This window comes from Solanum pennellii, chromosome 8 (assembly GCF_001406875.1).
Source record: "Solanum pennellii chromosome 8, SPENNV200".
In the NCBI taxonomy this organism is placed as follows: domain Eukaryota; kingdom Viridiplantae; phylum Streptophyta; class Magnoliopsida; order Solanales; family Solanaceae; genus Solanum; species Solanum pennellii.
The window spans coordinates 62,675,014-62,698,387 of NC_028644.1; the positions used below are offsets into that span (position 1 = coordinate 62,675,014).

A 23,374-nucleotide genomic window follows, 5' to 3' on the forward strand; every position below is an offset into this window, starting at 1 on the left:
GGGGCTTTAAGTGCTCTTTGAAGCATTTGACCATGAAAATGAGCCATTTTGGCAGTGGTTAACGGACTTACGTGTAAATTTTGGCAAAAATTATCTTGAAATTCTGGATCACCAAAAAAAATGATGTAATATAAACACAGAAAAATCGACCAAATTTGGGACTTACCTGCTTTGGGCTCGTTTAACCTATACAAGGGGTTCTTTTGGCCGTGGTACCAACTGGATCCATAGATAAGTTCTTAACGAAGGTTTGTGTAAATTTTTGGCAAAAATAAGCTCAGAAATTCCAAATCATTAAAAAAGATGGTAGACTATAACATACAAAAATCGATAAAATAGAGGGTTTACTTACTCTAGGGCTCATTTAATATTGAAAATGAGTGGTTTTGGCCGTGGTGACCAGATGGCACCATAGATAAGGTCTTATCGGACGTCAGTCTAAATTTTTGGCAAAAATAATCTCGGTATTTCCGATAATCAAAAATATGGTGGATTATAGCACATGAAAAATGATAAAATAGGGGTTTTGCCTGCGCTAGGCTCGTTTGACCTTGAAAATGGGTCGTTTTGGCCATGGAGACCGACTGGCTCCATAGATAAGTTCCGAAGGGACATCTATTTATATTTTTGGCAAAAATGATCTCTGAATTTCGGATCACCAAAAGATATGGTGGACTATAGCACACAAAAATTGACAAAATAGGGGTTTACCTGCCATAGGACTTGTTTGACCTTGAAAATAGGTCGTTTTGGCTGTGGTGACCATTCGACTTTGTAGATACAGTCTTAACGGATATCCATGTAAATTTTTCACATAAGTGATCTCTGAATTATGGATCACCAAAAAAATTGGTGAACTATAGCACACGAAAATTGGCAAAAAGGGAAATTTTCATGCTCTGGGCTCATTTGACCTTTAAAATGGATCGTTTTGGCTGTGGTGACCAACCGGCTCTATAGATACGGTCTTAACGGACGTTCATGTAAATTTTTGGCAAAAGTGATCTCCGAATTCTGGATCACCAAAAAAAAGCTGGTGAACTATAGTACACGAAAATTGATAAAATGGGAAATTACATGCTCTGGAGGACTGAAGGGTAGGGTCCTCGGGACATGCGCCACCTGAGTACTATGGGGGGGAGGGAGGGGGAGGGGTTCTTCGGGGTGTGCTCTCCCGAGGACTCACGAGGAGGAGGTCTTCGGGGCGTGCACCTCGAGGACTCGGGGGGGAGGTCCTCGGGGTCGGGGATGACTCCACCTGCTCTTGATAGTCGTTTCTAACAACAAGAATCTTTTTTACACTCTAATTATGTTATGTTACTAAATAATTGCAGTTCTCTACAAAATTGTAGAAAGTACTTTATCTAATTGTATGGACTTTTCATGTACTGCTAGAAGATTACATCACAAAGTTGCATTCTTTCATTCTCATTAGTAGTAACTGACTTGGCTCTAGCTCCGCTTGTGCATTGTTTGCCTCTCCTCGTGTACAAAATAATTGGTGAACGTGTAATTTTCATCTGTCATATCTTACTGGTTCAGATTTTCACTTTGCCTAGCTATTCTCTAATTTGAATATTTCTCAGCTATTCCTGAGGCTACTATCTATTTCAAAGTTGTACCGTGAAGTTCCAGATATAGAAGAAACTGAGGGAAACTTCTGTATTTACTCATTGAATTTCAATTCAGATTACCTTTTACTGCACAATTAATTTACCCGAATGTTCTAACTTTGATGTGGGTATAACATGAATAATTCATAAGGTTCCTCTAATTTTCTAGGGCACATATGCCTCAGTCTAGTTAGGAAGTAGGCTTCTATTGTAATTTGTCGATACTTAAGGAACAATCCTCGTATAGAAGTGTTGTAAACAAATAGAATACCTATATAACACTAAATAACTTTAAGAATGAGTGATCTTAAACTTTTAATCGAATCTTATCTCACAACAATCAGAAGTTCCATTTATGAGATAAAATTTATTAAACTTCTTGGAGCAAACGGGATCAAAAGTTCAAGGTCATTCATGTAAATCACACAAAAATAATATTTTTTTTAACCAACTATTTCTGCAATTACCAATAATTCTAACACTGCCTTCACTTTCTAAAGCTTCTTGAGGAACCAATAACCTTATATGTATCTAATTGATCTTCTTAAGGCAGTTAACATATGTGTAACTTGAGAAAGAAACAAATAGCTTGCGAAACCTGAAAAAGGCAAACAAAAAGATAGTCATAAAACATGTAAGGTGTGCTGGCTCTTACAGATTGGACTTTTTTATACGTAACCGACCATCTTAAGCAAGATAATATAGCAAAGGTACTACATACCAAACCCACTGGCTCTTGTGCTGAGCCATTGCAGCTAAGCTCCTTCTGGGATGTTCATTTAGCAAACAATGCCTTACTCCGCTTAAATGGAACTTAGCAGATAGAAGGGACAGCCATATGTCAACTGGTCCACTGTACTTGCGCAATATGCTAGTGCTAACCTGAAAATGATTAATCACAGCCTCCAGTCAAAAACTTAAACCGTAAAATTGTGATATATAGGCAAAGATAACAACCATAGTCATAGGAATGCAAAACCGGTGAACATTTGAATTCTGCAAGCTATGATACTCCCAAGAAAAAGATGAGCATATAAGGGACGAGATAGTCAGTAAAATTTGTACAGTCGATTCCGACATGCTTGGAATTGAGACACAGACGTAGTTCTTGTATGATATTCCCAAGTAAAACTCTACAAGTAGAATCAAAGGTAACGAGACAAGGGAAGAACTCACAAGCTCCCAGGCGTCAACTTCTTTATGTGAAGTATCTTGTAACAGTTTTCTGCAAATGAAATAACCAGTTTATCAAGATGTGCATCAAGTATGGAAGCTGAAAGCCATTTCTATTGTTAAAGTAGTAATTTTATCAACAGCATGAGCAGTTGAAAGACATAAAATAGAGGTTTGCGTTAAGCATTGCAAGGAAATTTAATTTAAAACTAAAGCTACTAATTCTAAGCCTTACATATTACACTACCAAAGATTTTAGAAGACTAGTGGAAGAATATGCTACAACAACAATTACACTATAATCCCAAACCCAAGTTGGAATTGGCTATATGAGTCCTCACTAACCATGTCACTCTATTTAAGATAATCTTATGCTGGTATTATACAACAACTAAAAAAGAAAAAGAAGTACTAGAATTCTTTATAGTTTCCACTTTCTAATGGTATATAAATCTCTGATATATGACTAAGAGACTCCAAAAATCATAGGACCTAAAGTAAACATACAAATGTGGCTATCATAATGGGAGAATTATGGTGAAGTTAGTGAGTTAAGTCATGAAGAAGATTTAGTTTGAAGGCTTACATCTAAAAAGAGAGATATCAAACTAAAAAGAAATCGGAACACTATGAAACTTTGCTAGTATTAAATATCAGTGTCTATACTAATTAAATCTGTTTATAAAATCTGAAACAGCGCATCGCCACACCCAAATAATACCAGAATATAGTGACTAATTTCATATGCAAAGTACTATCAATGGCTACCAGAATATGATAAATAACCTACCGTACACCTTGATGAACATCTTGATGGTTACAGTGACCTGAGACTCCATAATTATCAAAAGTTATGACCTGGAAAACAAATGTCCATGAGATGATAAGGTAACATAATAAGATTTTGCTCTGCTCACAAATAACTCTAAGGCAACATTTTGGATAAAAACACAAAGGAAAAACAGAAATTACAAAATGAAAAAGTGACTGCAAATTTATTTGTGAAAAGAAGAATCATAGGAATTATTGAGATTGTAATATTCAGTGTTAGAATATAATACTACACTTGTTACAGTATTTGAAAGTCTCGAGTATTTGACAATTTTCTAAACGCAAAATTTATTGTCTACAACATGAAGTATGAAATAGGCAACCGCTGTCTTATTCCCTAAATTTGGAACTTCATGGAGTTGCCCCAATCTATCTTCATGAAAATTTCGGCTTTCCTTCTGAAAGTCTGTCCTATATAATACCAAATATTAAAGAGGCATAAATACAACAGTCTATAACATTAAAATTTTACACATGTTTCAAAGGTACTTCTTATATTTGGTAGACACCAGGTAAGGAATGGAATATGTAAACCATTCTATTGGGTTCTCTGCTTAAATTCCAGATAATAGGCATCAATGAAGTCGTAATTATGGATTCTTCTGTATAAGTTCCAATTAAGCAGGGGGTAAATCAAATCAAATTGATTCATCGCATCTGAAATAGGAATGATGAAAAATATATTCTTTATATGCAACTAAAATGAACAAACAAACTAAGGGATATAACTTCAGATCAAGATTTTAATCTAGCTAAGTAGAAAAGCCACCTATTTGGTGTCAACAGGAGGAAGCCTGAATAAGCTATCAAAGAAGCACAAGCTACTCAAGATTATGCGAAAGACCATCTTAGTTTAACAAGACAATTAACTAAAATCACTTACCAAATCAATTGCAGAATTAACAATTTCCTTCTTGATAATCTTTGACAATAACTTAGAGTTCCATGATTTGCCAAAACCATCCTAGTCAGAACTAGGTGTTAGAACTTTGCTTAAACATTAAGAACATAGAGATATACCATTCTGATACAGTAAGAATACCTGTAGAGCTGGATGGTCAAGGACTTTCACTTGCTTTTGTGGAACCTAGATGAGTAAATTATTAGAGAACTAAAGATCGAGGACTCACTCATATCTAACTTGCTACTCCAACAATTTACAAAAAATTCCGTTATAGTAATTCGCAGAAATAGAGGAATGCAGGATCACATGAAGCCAACATAAAGATCATAGATCTAGCATTAATGTTCACAACCTTAAGTACAATCGAAGCTAAATAAAGTTCTTCTTTTCTGACATTGCCCATACCATCTGCATTACCTATATTTCAGTACAATGCAACAAAGCAGAAAAAAATACTGAAAGTTAGCATCGGTAATACTCTTGGTTATCTAGGATATCGATTTGCTAAAGAACAGTTCTAGTGATTTGCATTCTGATCATTTAAACATTCTACACTTGAAAAGAACTGCAAAAGTTCAAATTAAGAAAGTGAATCTCAGGTTTAACAACACTTCTTGAATTGGATCATAGTTTTAAGAAAAATTAATTGCTAAAGTATTTCAACCGCTTCAAAAATCAACTTTTCATTTTACGTTTTACTTTTTGCGTCTTGAGACATATACCTGGCAATCAAAATACACAGGCCACTCAAAATCAGTCAAAAACAATTTTTTTTAATTCAGCATCTGCAACAAAAATTGAAACATTTCTAAAAGTGTTACCTGATGACATGCATAATATGTGCAAATTACATCCTCTCGAAGATAAATAATTAAGGGTTGGAGTAAAGAACCTACAGTATAGAGTAAAAAGCATCATAAGTCACTAACATCGTAATAGTAATGCTTTCTACAGCAAGTAGATACAATATTGGTTACTTAATAACAAGATTGTAAACATTGGAAGGTCATTGTATCATATGTGGGAACTGACATCGAGAGTTACGATCCTTGTTACCAACTACATTTTTAACACAATTTGCAAGAAAAAATATCCAGGAAAGGATGCTTCTATTAGAACAAGCCTAAAGGAAATCTGATAAAATTTAGAAAAAGAAAGGTATAGCCTTTTATTAGGTCATAGATTTCAAGTATCATATGTATTAGGATATCATATGCTTAACAAAACACATCAAACAAAAGATTGGCAATCATAATTTATATTAAGAAAAATCATATTTCAGTTCTTTATAACCTATTTAACAAAGGGCTCATAATTGAATCTTAGACTTTAGCCCACCAAATTTCTAGTCCACCCTGTTTCATGGACTTTATTGTTCTGTGAATGTGTGTTCAACTATGAGTTCGACTAATAAAATTTTGTATCAATTGAGCAACTTTATGTTAGTGTATAACTAGCGATACATAGGTCTCCCATTCTCATGATCAAAACTAACGTATAGTTTCAAGTGTCTTAGCCTGCAACTCCCTCTCTAGCAATTCAAAAGTTTGCATTGCTCAGAAAATTTATCACAGGAACAAATAACAACTCAAAGTTAATATGTTCAACCTTACATAGACTCATCATCAGGATGGGCAATAACCAATAAGACATTTCTGTTGTGAAATACTCCACCTGAAACATAAAAAGAATATACATATTAAGAAGAGAAGCAATTAGCTGTGGAAGAAACACTACAGGATAAGTTGTATGCATGCATGTTTTGAGATTCTAAGAGTATAATTCATAACAACACCGAGGCAGCCAGTAAATACAAAAGAAAACAAGAATTGACATTTTGTAGAGAAGTCACCCGTACCATCATTTAGAACTGCAGCTTGTGAGGCAGAGAGAGATTCGTGGAGAATTTTAAAGAGTGAAGCCACCCACAGCACAAACAATGTAATGATGATTACTGGCCACTCCATTTAATTTTTTTGCTAGCAGAACTACAGATAGCACAGAATTCTATCTGCATGAAAATGTAAACGAGTTTTATTACTAAAACCCATTATAGGCAAGTGAAACAGGTAGTAAAGATCAAACATCAATAATTCAAGGTGATCGAGGATACTACCAACAATAAACCTTACAATAAACAGTACCTCTACATTACAATCATTTTTTGTCAATACTTGTCAAAAGAGAGTAGGATGGAATGGTTTTTTGGTATGTGATCTTAATAGAGGAATATCACCTCTTCTATGAAATAACATAAAAAAGAAATAACAGTTTATAAGAGAATTTTACACCTCAATTTTAATCAAGCCATAACTATTACATTTCGAAAGATAAAAAGAACAATTACCAATTTTCTTCTTTGGAACAAGGATGTTGGATCTAGTACACAGAAATCGGAACTGATTTAATCTTATTGTGCAGTTTATAAACCCTGCAAAAATGTTAAGCTTATTTACATCAGTATGTTACGGATTTAAAGACACCTTTTTTAATTGGAAAAGCTAACATAAACTCATTCATGTTGTGCATCTTCATTCAGATTTGCATCTATGTTCCACTTTCTTTTTCCCACACATAATTTGCTCTTTTCAAGTGTTCAGTTTTGACTTGCATAATTAAGTTTGATTTATTTTATCTCTGGCAAATGCTAAAAGATGTTTGGGTTTCATCTTCTTGTGTATTAACCTTGTTTATTACAATATGCATTGGAACTGTTTGGAAATACCGTGCGAGTTTGAGGAGTCTGTAGTTAAATTCTGGTATATGAATGTATTGCTGTAAAAATCTGTATTCATTTTCTTTGGTTTTGCTTTTCTTGTTCCTTTTTCTGTGCAGGAGTTCAGTCTGCTCAACTACACCAGGATTTGAAGACGCGAGACATGCATCACCTGCCTTTTACACGGACCTGTCAATGACACAGTCTACACAAGGGCGGAGCTAGGTAGGAGCAAGGAGTGTCATCCGAACCCCTTCCACCAAAAATAACATTGTAGATACAAGGTTAAAAAAATATTTTTGATTTATATAATATAAGATGTTGAATCCCTTAGCTTCTTCATATTTTTGAACCTCCTAATGAAATTATGGTTCAGCCACAGAGTCTACTAATAGTTTACGGTAATTAGGTCGATTTTGTATAACTTTTGTTCTATTACTTCAATTTCTGATTTGTAGATAGACTAACCTATAACTAAATTGAAACCAATCCATCTTTTTCAATGCAAATTCCCTTATTATAACATTATTAGGGTTTGAAAATCTTCATGTATTTAATAATCTCAATACAGCAGCTGCTGCATGACATAGCATAAACCAAATCAGAAAATATACGTAACATAGATTCGAAAGTGTAGATTATTAGGCGTATGAGAAGAATCGCAAGTGTGTAATTAACTGTAAATAAGACGAAAATGGAGCGATTAGCTTACCTGAAGAAATATGGATCCGCCATGGAGCTAGAGAGAAGAAGATGGGAACATCAAAGAGAAAATAACTTTATTATTTTATGTATCTATTTTTAACGAATTATGACAAAATTATTATTTTCATTCGACACTAATTTTATTAAATTTCAGAAATACATCAGTAACTAATCTCTATTACCTCTGAGCTTTTCTTTTTTTAATTTTATGCATTTTTTGACTTATGTGACATTCATATTGTATTTTTTGTACTTTTTAGCTTACATCACATTCAAATACTTTTCACGCGCCTCAATTGTGTTGAAGTCACAAAGTGTCAATACAAAATTACAAAAAATATAAGTTCAAAGAATAATAAAATATCTCTAAAATTCCGATCATCACCTAAGGATACTTGTGCATTGTCCCTTTTAACTAACTTTGTAAAATAATACTACCCAATTGCTTGTTTTGAGAAATATGTTTTTGAAAATAGCTTTTCAAAGCAGTGATTTTTGAAAGAAATATTTTATATTCGACAAATTCATCTGTGAAGTGTGTTTTAGTATTTTAAAATAATATTTTATCTGACCAATATTTCAAATTACAAAAACGATATTTATTGTAGAATTACTAGTATTCAGATATATAAATGATTTTAACTATTTTGATAGAGTTTAGGTAAGAGTTTATTTATTTAGTTTAAATTTAGACATTTAATAATAATAAGAGATCGGAGCTAAAGAAGTAAAAAAAGTTGTCAAAAATTCTAAAAGGGTCTATTAATTTTTTTTTAACCAATAGGGCAAAATCACTCCTGATGGAGTAATTTTCTTCTGACAAAATTAATACTATATTTTATTTTTTTAATATCGTTGCACATGCAGCATTTTGAAAAATAAATAAATTGAGCAGTTATTTCCTTTTCCTATCTTGCTTTGTTTGCCTTTTTGTTAAATTTTTTTTGACAATACAGCAGTTTTAAGAAAAAAAATATTTTTTGGACGAAATCACTGTCACAACGGCGATATTTGTGTTTTTTAAAAAAATTAACACGTCAATTTTGTCAGAAGAAAATCACTCTATCGAAAGCGATTTTACCCTTTTGATTAAAAAAAAATTGATGTACCATTTGAAGTATTTGACAATTTTTTTTTTGCCCTTTTAACTTCGAACTAAATAAAATAATTAAATTTTAATCAATATAAATATACTTAAACGAAAAAGAAAGAGGGAGAACTGTTGGAGTATACTCCCCCGTCCCATATTATATGACATTTTTCGAACTTCAAGATTCAAACAAGTTTACTTTTTACCGTTTTCATAAAACCTTTTATACATTTTGAACTACCAATTATTGTAAATTATAATACTTTTTACATAATTTACAAATGTATAAATTTCATTTAATATTCAAGATTACATGCGTAAAACTATAGGTCAAACTTAAACTATTTGACTCTCGCAAAACGAAGATAAATTGAAACAGAGAAAGTAGTATTTTATATTGGAGAGATACATGTATTAAATAAATGACAAATAATTTAATAAATACAAGCATCTAAAGCCAACTTAAAACCAGACAGACTTTAGTAGTGCAATAATCCGCGACTACTTTAACCAGAGATCTCGAATTTAAATCTTGAATGTAGATAAAATTCAATTCAGAGTCCACCTCATAAGGGCTCCGATCACCGGTAGGAAACAAAAAAAAAAAAACAGGGAGACTTAAGCTTTAAGATGGGGTAAATAAAGAGATTTCTTGTAGCATAATCTCTTTCATATCTGACTCATATATGCACAAAAGCCTCAGCATAAAATAAAACAGGAAAAGAACTCAAAACTAGAGGAAAAAGGTAATCTTTACCCTTTCCTAAAATGCATAAAAAATGTCAATAAAACTGGCCAAGCAAATTATAAGAGAAGATAATATATATCCATTGATTACATCTAAACTGAAAGCCAAGGCCATTTACCTTACAACAGATCATCATCATCATCATCCCCACTACTAAAGGATTCAACAAGCTCACTGTCATCTTCATCTTCACCATCTGTCACAATCTCCAATATACCTCCACCACCGAAGTCCACACCATCTACAATGAAGTCTCCGTCTTCGTCTTCTTCGTCATCAAGCTCACTCACACTATCATCATCATTGCTCAAATCATCTGCATCGCTTTCACCGTCCCCATCAAGATCCGTTCCAAGGATTGCTTCCTCGTCAATGTCATCATCATCGTCTTCATCTTCATCTTCACTTTCAGCATCATCAGGGTCTGAATCATCCTCAGTTGGCCTCCTCCGACCAATTTCATACACCCTAGCAGAAGAGTACATCTCATCTTGGTCATCCATTGTGACCAGCCCAACAAATGAATCAGTTGGCTCCGTCGCAAAGTCAAGTACACAACGGTCGACTGGAATGGTTGCAATGTCAGAGTAGTTAACAGCATCCACCGTACGGAAAGCAGCAAAGAGAGGATGTTTAACACGACGTGTCTGGAAGGCGGACATCACATCCTCAAGATTTCTTCTCAAGATGGCATATATCACATCACCACTAGCATTAAATGTTATTACAGTCTGGTCCAAAGACGGTACACTTCGCAGAAGCCTGAAGTTCCGCAAATCCCATACCTCCGAATTTATGATGACCTATCCACAAAGATAATAGTTTCAGCAAAGATAAAACTAAGGATCCACAAAGGTGAGAATAAATGAAAAATTGTTTAAAGGATTTAGCATCAGAAATACTATCCACCCAAAGGAAAATGAATGGAATGGCTTTACCTCATTGCCAGCAGGATGAAAGCCCCCGCCACCATAGTCAGTAAATTGATCAAAACGGTGAATTGGGCCAGAACCACGAGTATCCCACAAGACACCGTTCCAGAGAAGCATATTGTCTGATGGGCTAAAATGTGCAAGGGAATACATATGTCCTCGGCCTGAAGGAATATTGGATGTGTCTGTAAGTTTCAGTTCCACTTGGCAGGTTTGAGTGTCATACAGAAGAATCTCGCGCCGAGATTGCTCCGCAGACAATGCAGCAAACGTTGTACCGAAATTGCTAAATCGAGCAGCTTTACAGCCTTCAAATGAATGCTTAGGCCCAGCTGAAACAGAAGTTGCATCCCATAACCGCACATCGTGAGAACTTGAAGACAAGAGAAGCTGTGTCTCAACGGAAAGGTAGGACTGTAGAAGTGTTAAAGGTGCCTGGTGACTGGTGAAGCTTTCTAAGATACTGCTGCTGTTAGTGTCAAATATTTTCAGCTCTCCAGAATGGGTGCCAGCAGCAATTTGCGAAGAATCTCCCATAAAAGAGACACAAGTCAATAAGACACCAGCATCATCCCGGCAAGTGCGCCACGGTCGAAATCTACTGTAGACGAATTGTCGATCCTTACGCTTTCCATGTGTCCCACCATTCAAACTTCTAAAATCACGAGTACTAAGCCGTGATGTTACATTTGATGGTGCATCAAGGCTTCGTTTTGGTTCAGGACAGACGTGAGGGTGCAAGAGCGAAAGAGGCGGTAACGTTGTGATGGGAGCAGGACATTGGCGATGCTGGTGCTTCAAGTACTGAACAACCAGAGAGTCCAAGGTTAACCGCTCCGCATTTGAGGGTTGTGAGTCACTTAGAAGACCATGTTGAGAAGACGACAGCATAGGAGTATCATCACCTTCAGTTGGAAAAGCACTTGAGCCAGGTCGATTATGGATCTCTCTCAAAGTAGAATTCGGTGTTGAAGGCACATTAGTATCTGATGGTAGACCACTTCTACGGAACGAATTTGGAGTGACACAAACCGGAGATCTGACTGTATGTTCACCAGTATTGAGTCGCTTAACTGACGATACTGATCCACTTTCCTTCAGATCAGTTAACTTGCGTTTCATTGGCAATACAATGGGAGTTTTAAACATGATGTCTGGATCTCCACCAGCTTTCACTGTAGATAGTAATGGAGTTTCTGATGTAGCTATAGGTGTGGCACACTTTCTCGAATTACTGAATTTGCAGCCTGATGTAGATGGAGAGACTTCAACAGGAAAAGATTTTGAGGACAAACTACGAGCAGATGAAAAGGCCAATGGCTTCCTTCTTGAAGAACAGACAATTGACTCAGATTTCAATCCCCCATCCTCATCCAATGGCGGAAGTTTCGGTTTAGCTGACAAAAATCCTCTAGGTGCACGACCAGATGGCCACTGAATTTGAACTGACGATGTCTCCTGCCCTGATGTTTGATGTGCCAGAGATGATGGAGCGGCTAAAGATGGCAAAGGTGTCAACTGAGCCTCCTTAAGAAGCATAGTTGCAGTGTCCGTCAGACCAGAAGCTTGTAGGTGTTCATGGATGAGGAGTAAAAGTTCCCTGAACTCAAACATAAAGGAGGTCACAAACTAGTATATAAGGCAAAAAGAAGAAAACCATGTTGCTCAAATTTACATTTGGAGCAAACGTCAATTTACCTTGCATGATATGTGATCGGAGTAGCAGCAGCTATAGCAGCTCTCTCTATACGCCTTAATGTGGGGGTCGCAGCATCTGTAGCAGCCAGAGAACTTGCACGGCCCGAATTAGTTACAACCTGCAAAACAATTGAAAAAGAACCCATACTCCTACAAATTAACAAAAGAGGAAAAGGAAAGAAAGACAACTCTGCGGAGTACACTAGAAAGATGAATGTATAAGCAACCTAATAAACTATTGTCATACCAAATGCTTGACCTACTCTTTTGGTTTTGTCATGATATGTAGTTAATTCTGATCCTTAGGTCAAAAATTTCCCTTTCTCCAAAAATTAAACTGAAATAAACTGATACAAGTGCACATTATGATAATGATGATGAGCACCTTGTTCACGTTACTAATCAACCTCTGTTTTTTTTTTGAAACTGGTACATGTGATATAACAACTAATCATCCTCATTAGATTTCAAAAATAATAACACTTGTCTATCCAAAACCAACAATAATCTATTCACATTTTCTCCTCACCGTTTGCTTGCTAATCAAACCAGCTACCTTACTCTGCGTGAAAATAGAACTTAACAAGTGTGTGTGTGTGTGCACGCGCGCGCGTGTAAAGTAAGCCAGCACTAGAGATTATAGATATATTCTTCAAAATTATTAGTGTAATGCACATAATCACATATAGTCATGAAGAAAGCGTGGCTTAACAAAGAGTTAAGAATGGAGGGGGAAATATTCTTAATAAGATTAACACTTGAGACCTTACAAAACGAAATCCAGATGTGGAGAAGTCGAAAAGCTGAATTACAGAAACAAAATAGTTGCTTTTCTTTCCCCTCCCATTTTCCCTTCATCCAAAGAGATCATCAAAATGATTGTCCCATTTCTTTGCTTTGAACACAGCAGAAAACCAGTGAAAATGCATCATCAAATCAAAAGTATCATCCAACTTTCTACCCAAGCCCCCTTTTTTCCACTCCACGAACTAAGAAATTATACAGAGAAAGAAATAGGTACTGTGTTCTTACCCCAATAAGCTCAATAGCCACCTGTGCAAGTTCTGCTTGCCACCGGTTCTGTTCACTGCCAGGAGTCTGATTTCCTGAATCTCGTATGAGTTCTGACAACTTCTTCCCAACCTAGACCACAAAAAGAAGAATGATTTAAAGTACATCTGAACATCCATCACCAAAAGATCAAATCTTTCAAACTGATATCGCATAAATGGTCATCAGCCACATTGAGTCTTGGATATAGACTTTTTAAGTTCAATAAAAACTTAGAGAAAATGTTAAATGCTCGTTCTAATTGGGTTTTACTACATTACTACATAATTCAGATCTGCACTAGCTGCAATACAGAAGTAGGTAAAAACCAAAGTGCTTTAGGATCACGTCGCTCACTAGCATATCCCCCTGGAAACGAGGAAGACAACGAATAACAATAAAGCGACACAGATATCCTAAAAAATCTGAAAAGGTAGCATGCCTGAAACTAAGAGCTCATTTGAGTTTAGCTTCATTAAAAGCAGTTGACGAGTATACCTTGTTGAAGAACAGTTGTAGCTTTTTAGGTGTTGAAGCTGATTTTATAAATAAATAGTTAGGTGCTTTAAGAGAAGCCCTGAAATAATAGTAAGCAGCTCGGGAAAAAGCTTAGCGGTTTATCTGTTAAAATGACAAAAACATCCTTAACAATTGACTAAGATATACTTAAATCTATTTACAAAATAGATAGATTGGAAAGTATCTTTACATTAAAAAAAGGAACTAATAATGCAAATAGAATAGAGATATAATTAGAATTTATGCTTAGGAAGAGTATATATTGGGGATAACATAGAAAAAAGTTTGATCAAATCGAAAGTGCTTACAAGCTATAAACCATAAGTTAGGGGTGACATCAAATGTCATTTGCGCTGGTTTAAATTTATAAACATGTGGCGTATAACATTTTCTCTAACAACTAATTGCAACATAGGATCAACTTTTTAACTATTTGGAGAAACATCAAAGGTGAAAAAAATGTTAGAAACAATGACTGCAGCAAAAATCACATCAACCAGTTATATCACACCGACCCTTTTTAAAATCAACAATGTCAACCATGCAAGAAACAGCAATTATGATGTCAGACCAACCTACCTGAAGTTTTGTTAGTATATGTGCAATTGTATCATCTCTAGCCAAACCAAGAAGTACTCGGCAAGCAAGAGCACGAAGACAGTCAATTGCAGCTGGAGGAGTAACTATCCGTGGCTGGAGGAGCTGCAGGAGGACCTTAATACCATTGTTTGCCCTAACAGCTTCTCTCGCTTGACGGTAACATTGTTCAAGTTGAGCAGCAAGGCCAGCACAACCAGCTCCTGCACCTAGTGATATTCTTCGGTCTCCAACTAATCCTGATGTCACTGTAGACACGGGCCCTTGAGAAGTGCCACTGACCGCAGATGTGCCAGGAACTGCTGTGCTTCCACGATCTGGTAAAGTAGATTCTCTATTTTCATTCTGACTGGAGACATTAACAGCTCGATCTGGAAGAATCCGCTCTGCATTTCTGTCCCTGGTCTCGCTCCGGTCTGCATTCCGGTCTCTGGTCTCCACACCAGGAGTGTTTGCAGATTGGACAGCATTGGTTTGCTGTGCTTGTGTAGATACAGATGGTTTATTGCTGATTGAAGGTGGAGGACATACAAGACAAACTAACACATTCAATGCTGCTTCAACAATCTACAACATGAAAATAAATGGATAAGCATCTGAATAGCTACAGCGAGAGAATGAGACGTGTATTAAGATCATACCTCAGGTTCTACGTAACCGGCACTGTTAGCTGCATCCAATATAACAGCTATACCCACACGCTCATTGCTTAATGTTGCATTTACAATAAGTTTACGGCTGTAAGGTACTAAAGTGACGATATGAAGTACACCAAGAGCGTACTGAAGCAAGTCGTGCAAATAACGCTCAACAGGTGGAGCCTACATTTGAAAAAAATAGCAAGTAAACCAGAAAGCAAATGCAGGTAGAAAGAATGAACAATTCGTAGAAGTATGAATTACCTGACATAATTCCAACATTGTAATATGCCCATTGCAATTTAAAAACTTGTCAACTACAGGCCAGCGGGCTCTAACAGCTGCAGGACCAAGTCTCCGATCTTTCTGGATTAAACGGGAAACTGCATCCATAGCCTCATTACTAATGTCAAGAGGCTTAGATGCAGCCCGAACACTTGGGATATTTCGTCCAGCACTGCGAACACTTTTATTAGGACGAATTGAATCCACCAGCAAGAGAAGATGTGCTCTGAAGTACTGTCGAAGTGCGACACATGTGTGATATGCTATCTGCTTCTCAGAAGCAGTCAGAACCTCTGGTGGTGATCTGTCACTCCGTAATGACCCTGAAGCTGTTAATGCCCCCGAAGAAGCTCCAGACCTCACTAATGCAGCATCTTGCAAGAGATTAAGCATTTTCTGTAAACCATCCTGAGCATCAAAAGCATCTACGACAGCTCTGAAAACAAATGAAGCCGCAAAAAACAAGGCAGAATTTTTTCTGGCTAGATCTTGAGGACATTCAAGAAGCTGAAGCGCCAACTCAACCACCTGATGAATAATGCTTGAAGGAAGAGTGCAAACACGTTCCATTATTCCCTGTGAAATCAATTTTCCAAAGTTATTGAGACGGCAACTAAAATTTCAAGAACCACAATGAATCAAAATTTAAGGTACACAACCAAATTATAACAATAAAAAGGAGTAAAAAATGGAGAGAGACAGTTACCTGAATTGACCCTATAGCGAATAAGCATGAAGAAAGGCCACAAAAAGTCTGAGGAGCTCTTGGGGCAGCAAGCAATTTTTGCATGCCGCCACGATCCACAAATACTGCAGCAAATTTCCGATGTGCAGCCAAAGCACAGATCAGCTTCAGAACATCAGGCAAAAGAAGTGAAAGTTTGCACCCCTCTTTATGCTTGGAATTACGTTGCAGTAGCCCAATACACACGTCGACTCCTTTTTCGTGCAATACAGGACCAAGAACTTCAACATACTCTCCCAAAATAATAAGACACTGGATGCAGAACTTCTCTCGCAACTTTGCAAGAGAGTCACTATCCAGAATGAAGAATTCATCAACATCCTCATTTGCTTCTTGAGCTGTTGCTTTTATGTCTTGTGATTCACCTTCAGAAATAGCACTCCTACAATATATCAGCACCACGTTAATATAAATTAACTGCAAATCAACAGAAAGTAGCAGATGAATGCAAAATAAAATGTCTTCCCAGTCATCAATCGAGGATCGCTCATATAAAAAATGACACACCAACCTTGAAACTTCAACAGCAATAGCAGCATCAATGACTGTAGATGCAGCTTTTGAAGCAGCCAAAACTGCAGCCTCATCATCATTTGACTTCTTAAATTCCTGAGATACAGAGATAACATAGAAATGAGATGGTCTTAAAAATAAACATCAATATAAACTGGATAAGAAGTAAAGACCAACCTCAAAAGCAGCACTCTTGACTACTTCTGCAGCAGCATCGCCTGCTGCTTTAACAGCTTCCGCTGGAGCATTAGCTGTTTTTGCTTCTGTTTCAGCAGCTCCAACAGCTTTCTTCACTAGATCTGTGATATCCTTGGAGCCGACTTTACATTCTCGGAAACATTCATCATTTTCATCCCTCTCCATCCCAAAACCATCAACATTTGTCCTACTCAAATTCTTCTTGTTATCAGGTGCTCTTCTCAACTCTTGATTCCGGTTTAAATTTCTACTGCGAGATTGCCCACTCAATCTACTAGCAGACCCTGGAGAGGTCAAAGCTGCTTCATTATCCGGAACACCCTCAGTCACCCTTCCCCGTCCTCTGTGTCTTGTCCACCCACGATTCACCCTGCGTCTTGACAACTCATCTCTAGCACTCTCATCATATTCGTCTTCCCTTACGGATCTGTTACCAGGCTTTGCCTTTCCGTCACGTAAATCTCTAATATGCCATCTTTCTTCACCATCTCCATCTGCCTGACAATTATCATCATCCATAGCCATAGAATCAGGTGGCTCTTCATCTGTCCAACGTTCATCCCCATGCATATGCCTACTGGCACTTCTATCGCGATCCTTATCCAGAACTTGATCACCATGAAGTCCATCTTCCGCTACTCTGGGTATATCTAAATGAGAACTTTCGGCAACTTGCCGGAATCTACTTCTACATTCCTCTCTAGCTCTCACACCAGTACCTGTAGATGATGCTTTGCCATCCAACAAAGATGTTGCATCTCTTTGGCTTGTGGTGGTCTCCCCTAAAATTCTAATCCGAAGATAGTGCATGAGTTTTGCTGGGAGCCCAGATGTTAATACATCTTCGACTACTTGACCACCACTACCATCAATAGAGCAAAGAATGAATAAATCTGCAACAGGAGATGTGAAATATAACCAACAAAAGGTATGGGCCTAAGATCATACCTTGCCAAACATACAGCAAGAAGTCCAGTAGAGTAGGTCTTCAGCATCTCAGAATCGGAGGACCTCCGATCACCTGACTCATGCTTCCAGTAATGATCATCACCAGATAATCTGATTGTGTCGTCCGTTGTCCAGCTTTTTAAATTTTCAAGCACAGGGTCTTCAAAAACATGTGGATACTGGATTCCATTTGCGACGAATTAATCTACATGAATAACCATGACCAAGAAAATTTATAAATAAAATAATCAAGAATAGAACTCTACCATCCATGTCAGTGAACAGCTAAAAAGCAGCCTTGCAGCAGCAGCCTTCACAGAAACTGAATATCTCCTCTCAGTTAGGAACTTCGAAGATATCAGTTCAAAGAATTCATCATTGTCCTGCAGGGAGAGATGACGGGAAGTGAGTAGTAAATACTGCGACACTCCGTATATGTACAGAAAAAAAATCAAAGAAGTAAAGTAAGAGATTCTAAAGCTACCCGGATAAGGTTCCCTAGCCGTCCAACATTATGGGAAGATCGGCCATTATTAGGAGCAGCATGACCATTCTCTTCCATGTAACTGCACTTGAAAGAGTGAACAGATATGTCATTTGTCTTGTTTAATCCAGTGAGACAAAGATGATTTGTTTCACCTATCTGACGAGAAATTGATGTATATGAATAATGCAAACAAGAAACAAGACCAAGCCCCACGTTGTTACTGTGACTTAACTCAATTATCATGTTTTTTTCAAAATTTCCCAAGGAGGGAACAGTCGTTGGGAAGTACTGACTTGGAATTTGAATCTGATAACAACAAAGAACAAAAAAGAGGCAATTGCGGAGAATGATTCCTAATGTAATTTAGCACGTTGTTATAATGTAGAGCTATGTTGCTCGAACTCTTCAAAACCTGTGAGAACTAACGTGATGTACACAGATGTTTCATACCAGCATACTCATGCTTATACATATACAAAACTTCACCCTACTTTACAAAAATGTCATGTAACACTTCAATAGTATCCCACTACATATAATAATAATAAAATTACTATGTCATAACTTCTTGATACCCATCTTATAACTGTGTTGAAATAAAATAGCACTCTACCTTTCAATTTGCTGGTACCGAACACAACATGAAACATAACAGAGATTTACGGCAGTTTCTAACAAACATAATCAACATAATCTTAAGCATCGAAACAACTAAGAATCATGAATAATATGCAGCACAAATACAAAACTTGTCATAAAGGCAAGATTCACACAGACCAAAAAATTGCATTCTTTATCACAAAATGGACACTGGGAGCAACTATACTAAAAATGCAATTGAATTAGTTCCCCATCCACTGTTCCCTCAATTACTGATGTGTACGAGTGCGCAGGTCCTTTAATGAAGTAAACCTAAAACCTTTACACAGAAATAAAAAGAAAAAGATTCAACAACTTCAAGATCAACATATATCATTCACACTGACCAGTTAAGCAAAAAACTAACATAGAACCCAATATTATCCGGTAAGTACTGGTAGTTATGATTATTGTTTTTATTTTAAATCTACTATATTTTCATTAGAGCTTCTTTCACAATGCACTTCAAACCTGCTTTGAAAATGCTTTTCTTGAGTCGAAGATCTATCGAAAACAATATCTCTATCTCACACAAGGTAGAGGTAAGATCTGAGAGTACACTCTACCCTCCGTACACCCCCACTTGTATGTATTTTATTTGTATTCAAAATTTGAAAATTGGTTTCACATAATTTAGCAAAGGGCTAAGGCTAACTGGTTTGACATCATAGGACCCTTTTCACCATCATAAAACCAATAGGATTGTACTGTGAGCAATTGAAAAAATTCAATCAATGACAAGAAATGATGGTTTATTTTCCAAAAGTGGCATAGTAACATAGGCCTTCCTTTTCATTTTTTTAAATAAAGGTAACGTTACTTCTATATATTCACATGCATACTAGTAACATAGGCCTTTCTCTTGTATTATTATAATATTTTCCACCAAGTTTCCAAGTTCCATAATTAAAATGTCTCGGATATAATTTATTTCAATAACCGTGATATCAACTTGCATGCACCACAACCGATTTCACGGGGAACCTGCTACCTCCTACCAACACAAAGTACTAAGTAACAATGTCCACCAAGGCTTTGACAAATGGAAGAAATAACCTCGTGATATCTGCCTCTGCAGAGTTGGAACCTGATATCTCATGGCTTCCAACCTGCTTCAATGGCAACTAGAGCACACACCCTTGGGTGCGAAATTTCTCCAAAACTAGTTACCCCCTTTTCCAATCCATGTAATAAACTTTCATATTTAGTTTATCACAAATAGAATGATACCTTTCTATATTCAAAAATAAATTAACTTTTAACTTCTCATTTTACCCTTAATGAGATGATTTATAGCTTCACAAATATTTATAGCTTGTTTTAAACCACAAGTTCCAAAAAGGCTTTTTTACTTTCTTAAATTGTGTGCCCAATCAAACAGCGTCACATAAAAATGAGATGGAGAATGTATACGTTTGTGACTAAAAATTTTGATCAAGAATTTTGTTTTAGCATAGAAACTAGGAAAAGTGGACAGAACCACATAAGATAGACAATGCAAAATTGATGCTTTACTCAGATGCACTTCCATTTTTTCTTTCTCAATCTAATTAAAAGCCCAGTTCTTAGCAATGTCAATATAATTTAGAAACTTAATTCTGACATCCTCAAACATTTTGCCTCATCTATATACAATATGGAAAAATTAAAAATATCAACCAATCCAAAAGTTGCACCCTAATATGGAGGTATAATTCTATTTAAAGTAAATTCATCTCTTCAAGCTCCATTTTAATATGAATATACAGATTGACTGAATTAAAAATGTTTGGTTAGCAATTAAAATGATGTCAGAGCCCACTTGGGTTGGTTCTCGCACCCCTTCGTCCAGGGCAGGCATATCCCGCCTAAGTTGTTCGAACTTGGGTGCAGGCGTCCGATACCAGTGCGGATCTAAAGATCGGATCCTTCATGATCTAATTTTTAATATTCGAGGATATGGATCTATGTATGAATACGGGCATGTGGACTCGCCTAAATATAATTGAAAATATCTAAAAAGTAAAGTTATAAAACCTCAATTATGAGATATTATGTGGAGAATTTGAGGAGAATCCTGAAAGGAGATCAAGGAAAAGGAGTGACATATGAATTTCTATTCAAAAAATGTATTCCATTTCCTTCAATTTCACCTTAGCTTCTGTATTGATTACAAAAATCATAGAAATTGTCCAGATTTTCCCCATTGATTTTGATCAAAGTGCCCAAAATAGGTTGACCGAATCATACACGGTCCCCAACCACACCCACACCCATGTCGTGTCGACACAGGTGCAGCACCAAAAGTAAAGAGTCCGAGCAACTTAGTCTCCCACAAAGCAAGCACCATTTTCGCGACACCACCCAAGAAGCAAGAGATTTGTCAATCTAGGCTGAAAATACATGCATAGATAGTTCCCCAAATTCGGCATTGAGCTTTTGATATATGTGTCCAGCTCCCCCTATGCCTATACAATTAGCTCAACTCCAAGTACAGCTATTGATAGGCATATAGTTGTGGACAGGAACTCTTCGTTCTATCTTAATCTTTGGAGTTTGGTCAGGCTGGTAATCCCAACCAATTAACTGGTAGTGATGGAAACAAAATCCAGAAGCTGCAGTGCATGGGAGGTACAATCGTAGTAAAATATGCATCATCAGGATATACAAAATGCGAGAAAAAGATGTTGTTTAGGGAACAGATTTGGTCTTCTAATATGAGGAAGGAGGGCTCAGTTGAGAATCGAGGGACAGCACTGAGAGAGGCAGAATTTTATAATTGACCGTTGTCCAAATAGCACAATGGTGTCACAAAGATGTAAGTGTACTATTTCACGCTAATACAGAAGACATGATGCACCTAGAACCCAATACACCCTTATCTTTTCACGACCAGGACCAGAAACATTAAAACTAAATAAAATTATATGGAACCAGTATCTGCAGTTAATTGTAACTACAAAGAAGATAAACGAGCAAAGCCACACCCATAATTCACGACATTCATCCCCTCTCACCCAAAAAGCTACAAATAAACCACATGTTACTACATTTTTAACTAGGAAAAATTTATCAGAATTGAAAAAAGAGATAGAGAGAGACCAGTATACATATTAACAGAATTCAAGTACCCTACTATTATCTATCTAAGGACTGAAATACTCCAATATGCACATAGTAACAGCATACTTATCTGCTTGCTAAACATTAAATCATCAATAGACATGCATAGACAAACATTGCCGAGTAGAATTCTTTCTTTTTTTTCTTTTTCCTAAGGACTGTGGTGTATGGACCAGTTTTCGCGCACCTCGACTAGTTTCCCGGATACTTGCCACCTCCAACCAGCAACCTGCAATAGGTTTCAGGTAACTTTGTCCTAAGTGTTTTTGTCTCTGTTGAGATTTAAACTTGAGACCTCAGGTTCTCAACCACTTCATTACAACTAGGCCACACCTTTCTTGTGCATCAATATAATCCCAAAAACCCACAAAATCACACTTAAACCCAAATATAACATAAAATCACTTCACTTAAACCACAAATTCAAAATCACCAAAAAGTTCAAGAAATGAAAAAAAAGTAAATTCCAGCTCAAGGCATATATATATATATAACCATTATATACCTGGACTCTTGAGTTAGAAACCCAGCATCACTAAATTACTACTTTATCAACAAAAAAAAAAAACTGTACCTAGCTTCTTGGGTTTCAAAAAGAGAAGAAAGAGCATGGATAGTATTGGGGTTAGGGTTATCAGGCAAAGCAGTAATCTTCTCCATCAACGCTTGTGCCTTAATGATCAACCCTTCACTTTCCGCCTCTTCTTCATCTTCCTCTCCACCTCCCGCTTCTTCTCCTTCCTCCTTATGCTCCTCCGTTGGAACCGTCTCCGTCTGCCGCTCCTCCTCACCTTCCGCCGCCAATGATTGTTGTTGTTGCGGCTCCTCTTCCATATTACAACTCAAACAAAAATCACCAAAAAATTCAAAAAAAAAATAAACTAGGGTTTTTCAGATATGTAGAGAGAGAAAGTGTTTGAAGTAATTCTGCAAATACAAATGCTCTAGAGAGAGAGTAGAGAAAAAACCCACGCCTCCATGCTTTTTTGTGTTATATGTGTGAAAACAGCGAAGAAGGAAAGTGGAGTCTCGAAGAATCATTCGACCCGAATATTTCATGACCCGACCCTAATGAAAAGCCCAATGAAGTTTTAACAGCAAAAACCCCAAAAGGGGTGAAGTTCACTAAATTGGCCATTTTAAGGGAAAATACAATCATGGCCATTTTTTAAATTTTAATCCTACATGTTGAAAATGAGTATTACTTCTTTGATATATATATATATATATATATATATATATA

General features: G+C 36.6%; 2 protein-coding genes across 5 annotated transcripts; both read right to left on the bottom strand.

The window, feature by feature from the left end:
- Nucleotides 1–1,944: 1,944 nt before the first annotated feature.
- On the bottom strand, nt 1,945–8,039 carry LOC107027216 (probable N-acetylglucosaminyl-phosphatidylinositol de-N-acetylase). 4 transcript variants are annotated; one of them, XM_015228399.2, is made up of 12 exons: nt 7,950–8,039; nt 6,869–6,952; nt 6,380–6,532; nt 6,135–6,195; nt 5,343–5,413; nt 4,874–4,938; nt 4,660–4,704; nt 4,501–4,581; nt 3,577–3,644; nt 2,790–2,838; nt 2,335–2,495; nt 1,945–2,211 (listed from the first exon to the last, which is right to left on the bottom strand). In XM_015228399.2, exons 3-12 carry the CDS (start codon nt 6,486–6,488, stop codon nt 2,145–2,147), a joined length of 777 nt encoding a protein of 258 aa, XP_015083885.1. In that variant the 5' UTR covers nt 6,489–6,532; nt 6,869–6,952; nt 7,950–8,039; the 3' UTR covers nt 1,945–2,144. The 4 variants fall into 4 exon arrangements, with proteins under 4 accessions (XP_015083885.1, XP_027774659.1, XP_027774660.1 ...); XM_027918858.1 differs by lacking the exon at nt 7,950–8,039 and adding an exon at nt 7,247–7,715; XM_027918859.1 differs by lacking the exon at nt 6,869–6,952 and having other exon boundaries at nt 7,950–8,025.
- A 1,471-nt stretch (nt 8,040–9,510) lies between these two features.
- Nucleotides 9,511–23,121, bottom strand: LOC107028463 (DDB1- and CUL4-associated factor homolog 1). The gene is made up of 14 exons (XM_015229538.2): nt 22,706–23,121; nt 18,388–18,469; nt 18,170–18,286; nt 17,904–18,082; nt 16,935–17,817; nt 16,756–16,853; nt 16,206–16,626; nt 15,479–16,075; nt 15,218–15,397; nt 14,559–15,143; nt 13,443–13,553; nt 12,411–12,529; nt 10,719–12,312; nt 9,511–10,583 (listed from the first exon to the last, which is right to left on the bottom strand). Exons 1-14 carry the CDS (start codon nt 22,963–22,965, stop codon nt 9,900–9,902), a joined length of 5,910 nt encoding a protein of 1,969 aa, XP_015085024.1. The 5' UTR covers nt 22,966–23,121; the 3' UTR covers nt 9,511–9,899.
- Nucleotides 23,122–23,374: the final 253 nt, after the last annotated feature.

Bases quoted from the DNA above. Each gene is read 5' to 3' on its own strand.
- LOC107027216 (XM_015228399.2), bottom strand. From the start codon at position 6,488: ATGGAGTGGCCAGTAATCATCATTACATTGTTTGTGCTGTGGGTGGCT. The intron at 6,196-6,379 runs GTACGGGTGACT...TTTATGTTTCAG, and splicing joins AGCTGCAGTTCTAAATGATG to GTGGAGTATTTCACAACAGA. The intron at 2,212-2,334 runs GTATGTAGTACC...TGCCTTTTTCAG, and splicing joins CACAAGAGCCAGTGGGTTTG to GTTTCGCAAGCTATTTGTTT.
- LOC107028463 (XM_015229538.2), bottom strand. From the start codon at position 22,965: ATGGAAGAGGAGCCGCAACAACAACAATCATTGGCGGCGGAAGGTGAG. The intron at 18,083-18,169 runs GTAGAGTTCTAT...AATGGAATCCAG, and splicing joins GCTGTTCACTGACATGGATG to TATCCACATGTTTTTGAAGA. The intron at 12,530-13,442 runs GTAAGAACACAG...ATTGTTTTGCAG, and splicing joins TGGCTATTGAGCTTATTGGG to GTTGTAACTAATTCGGGCCG.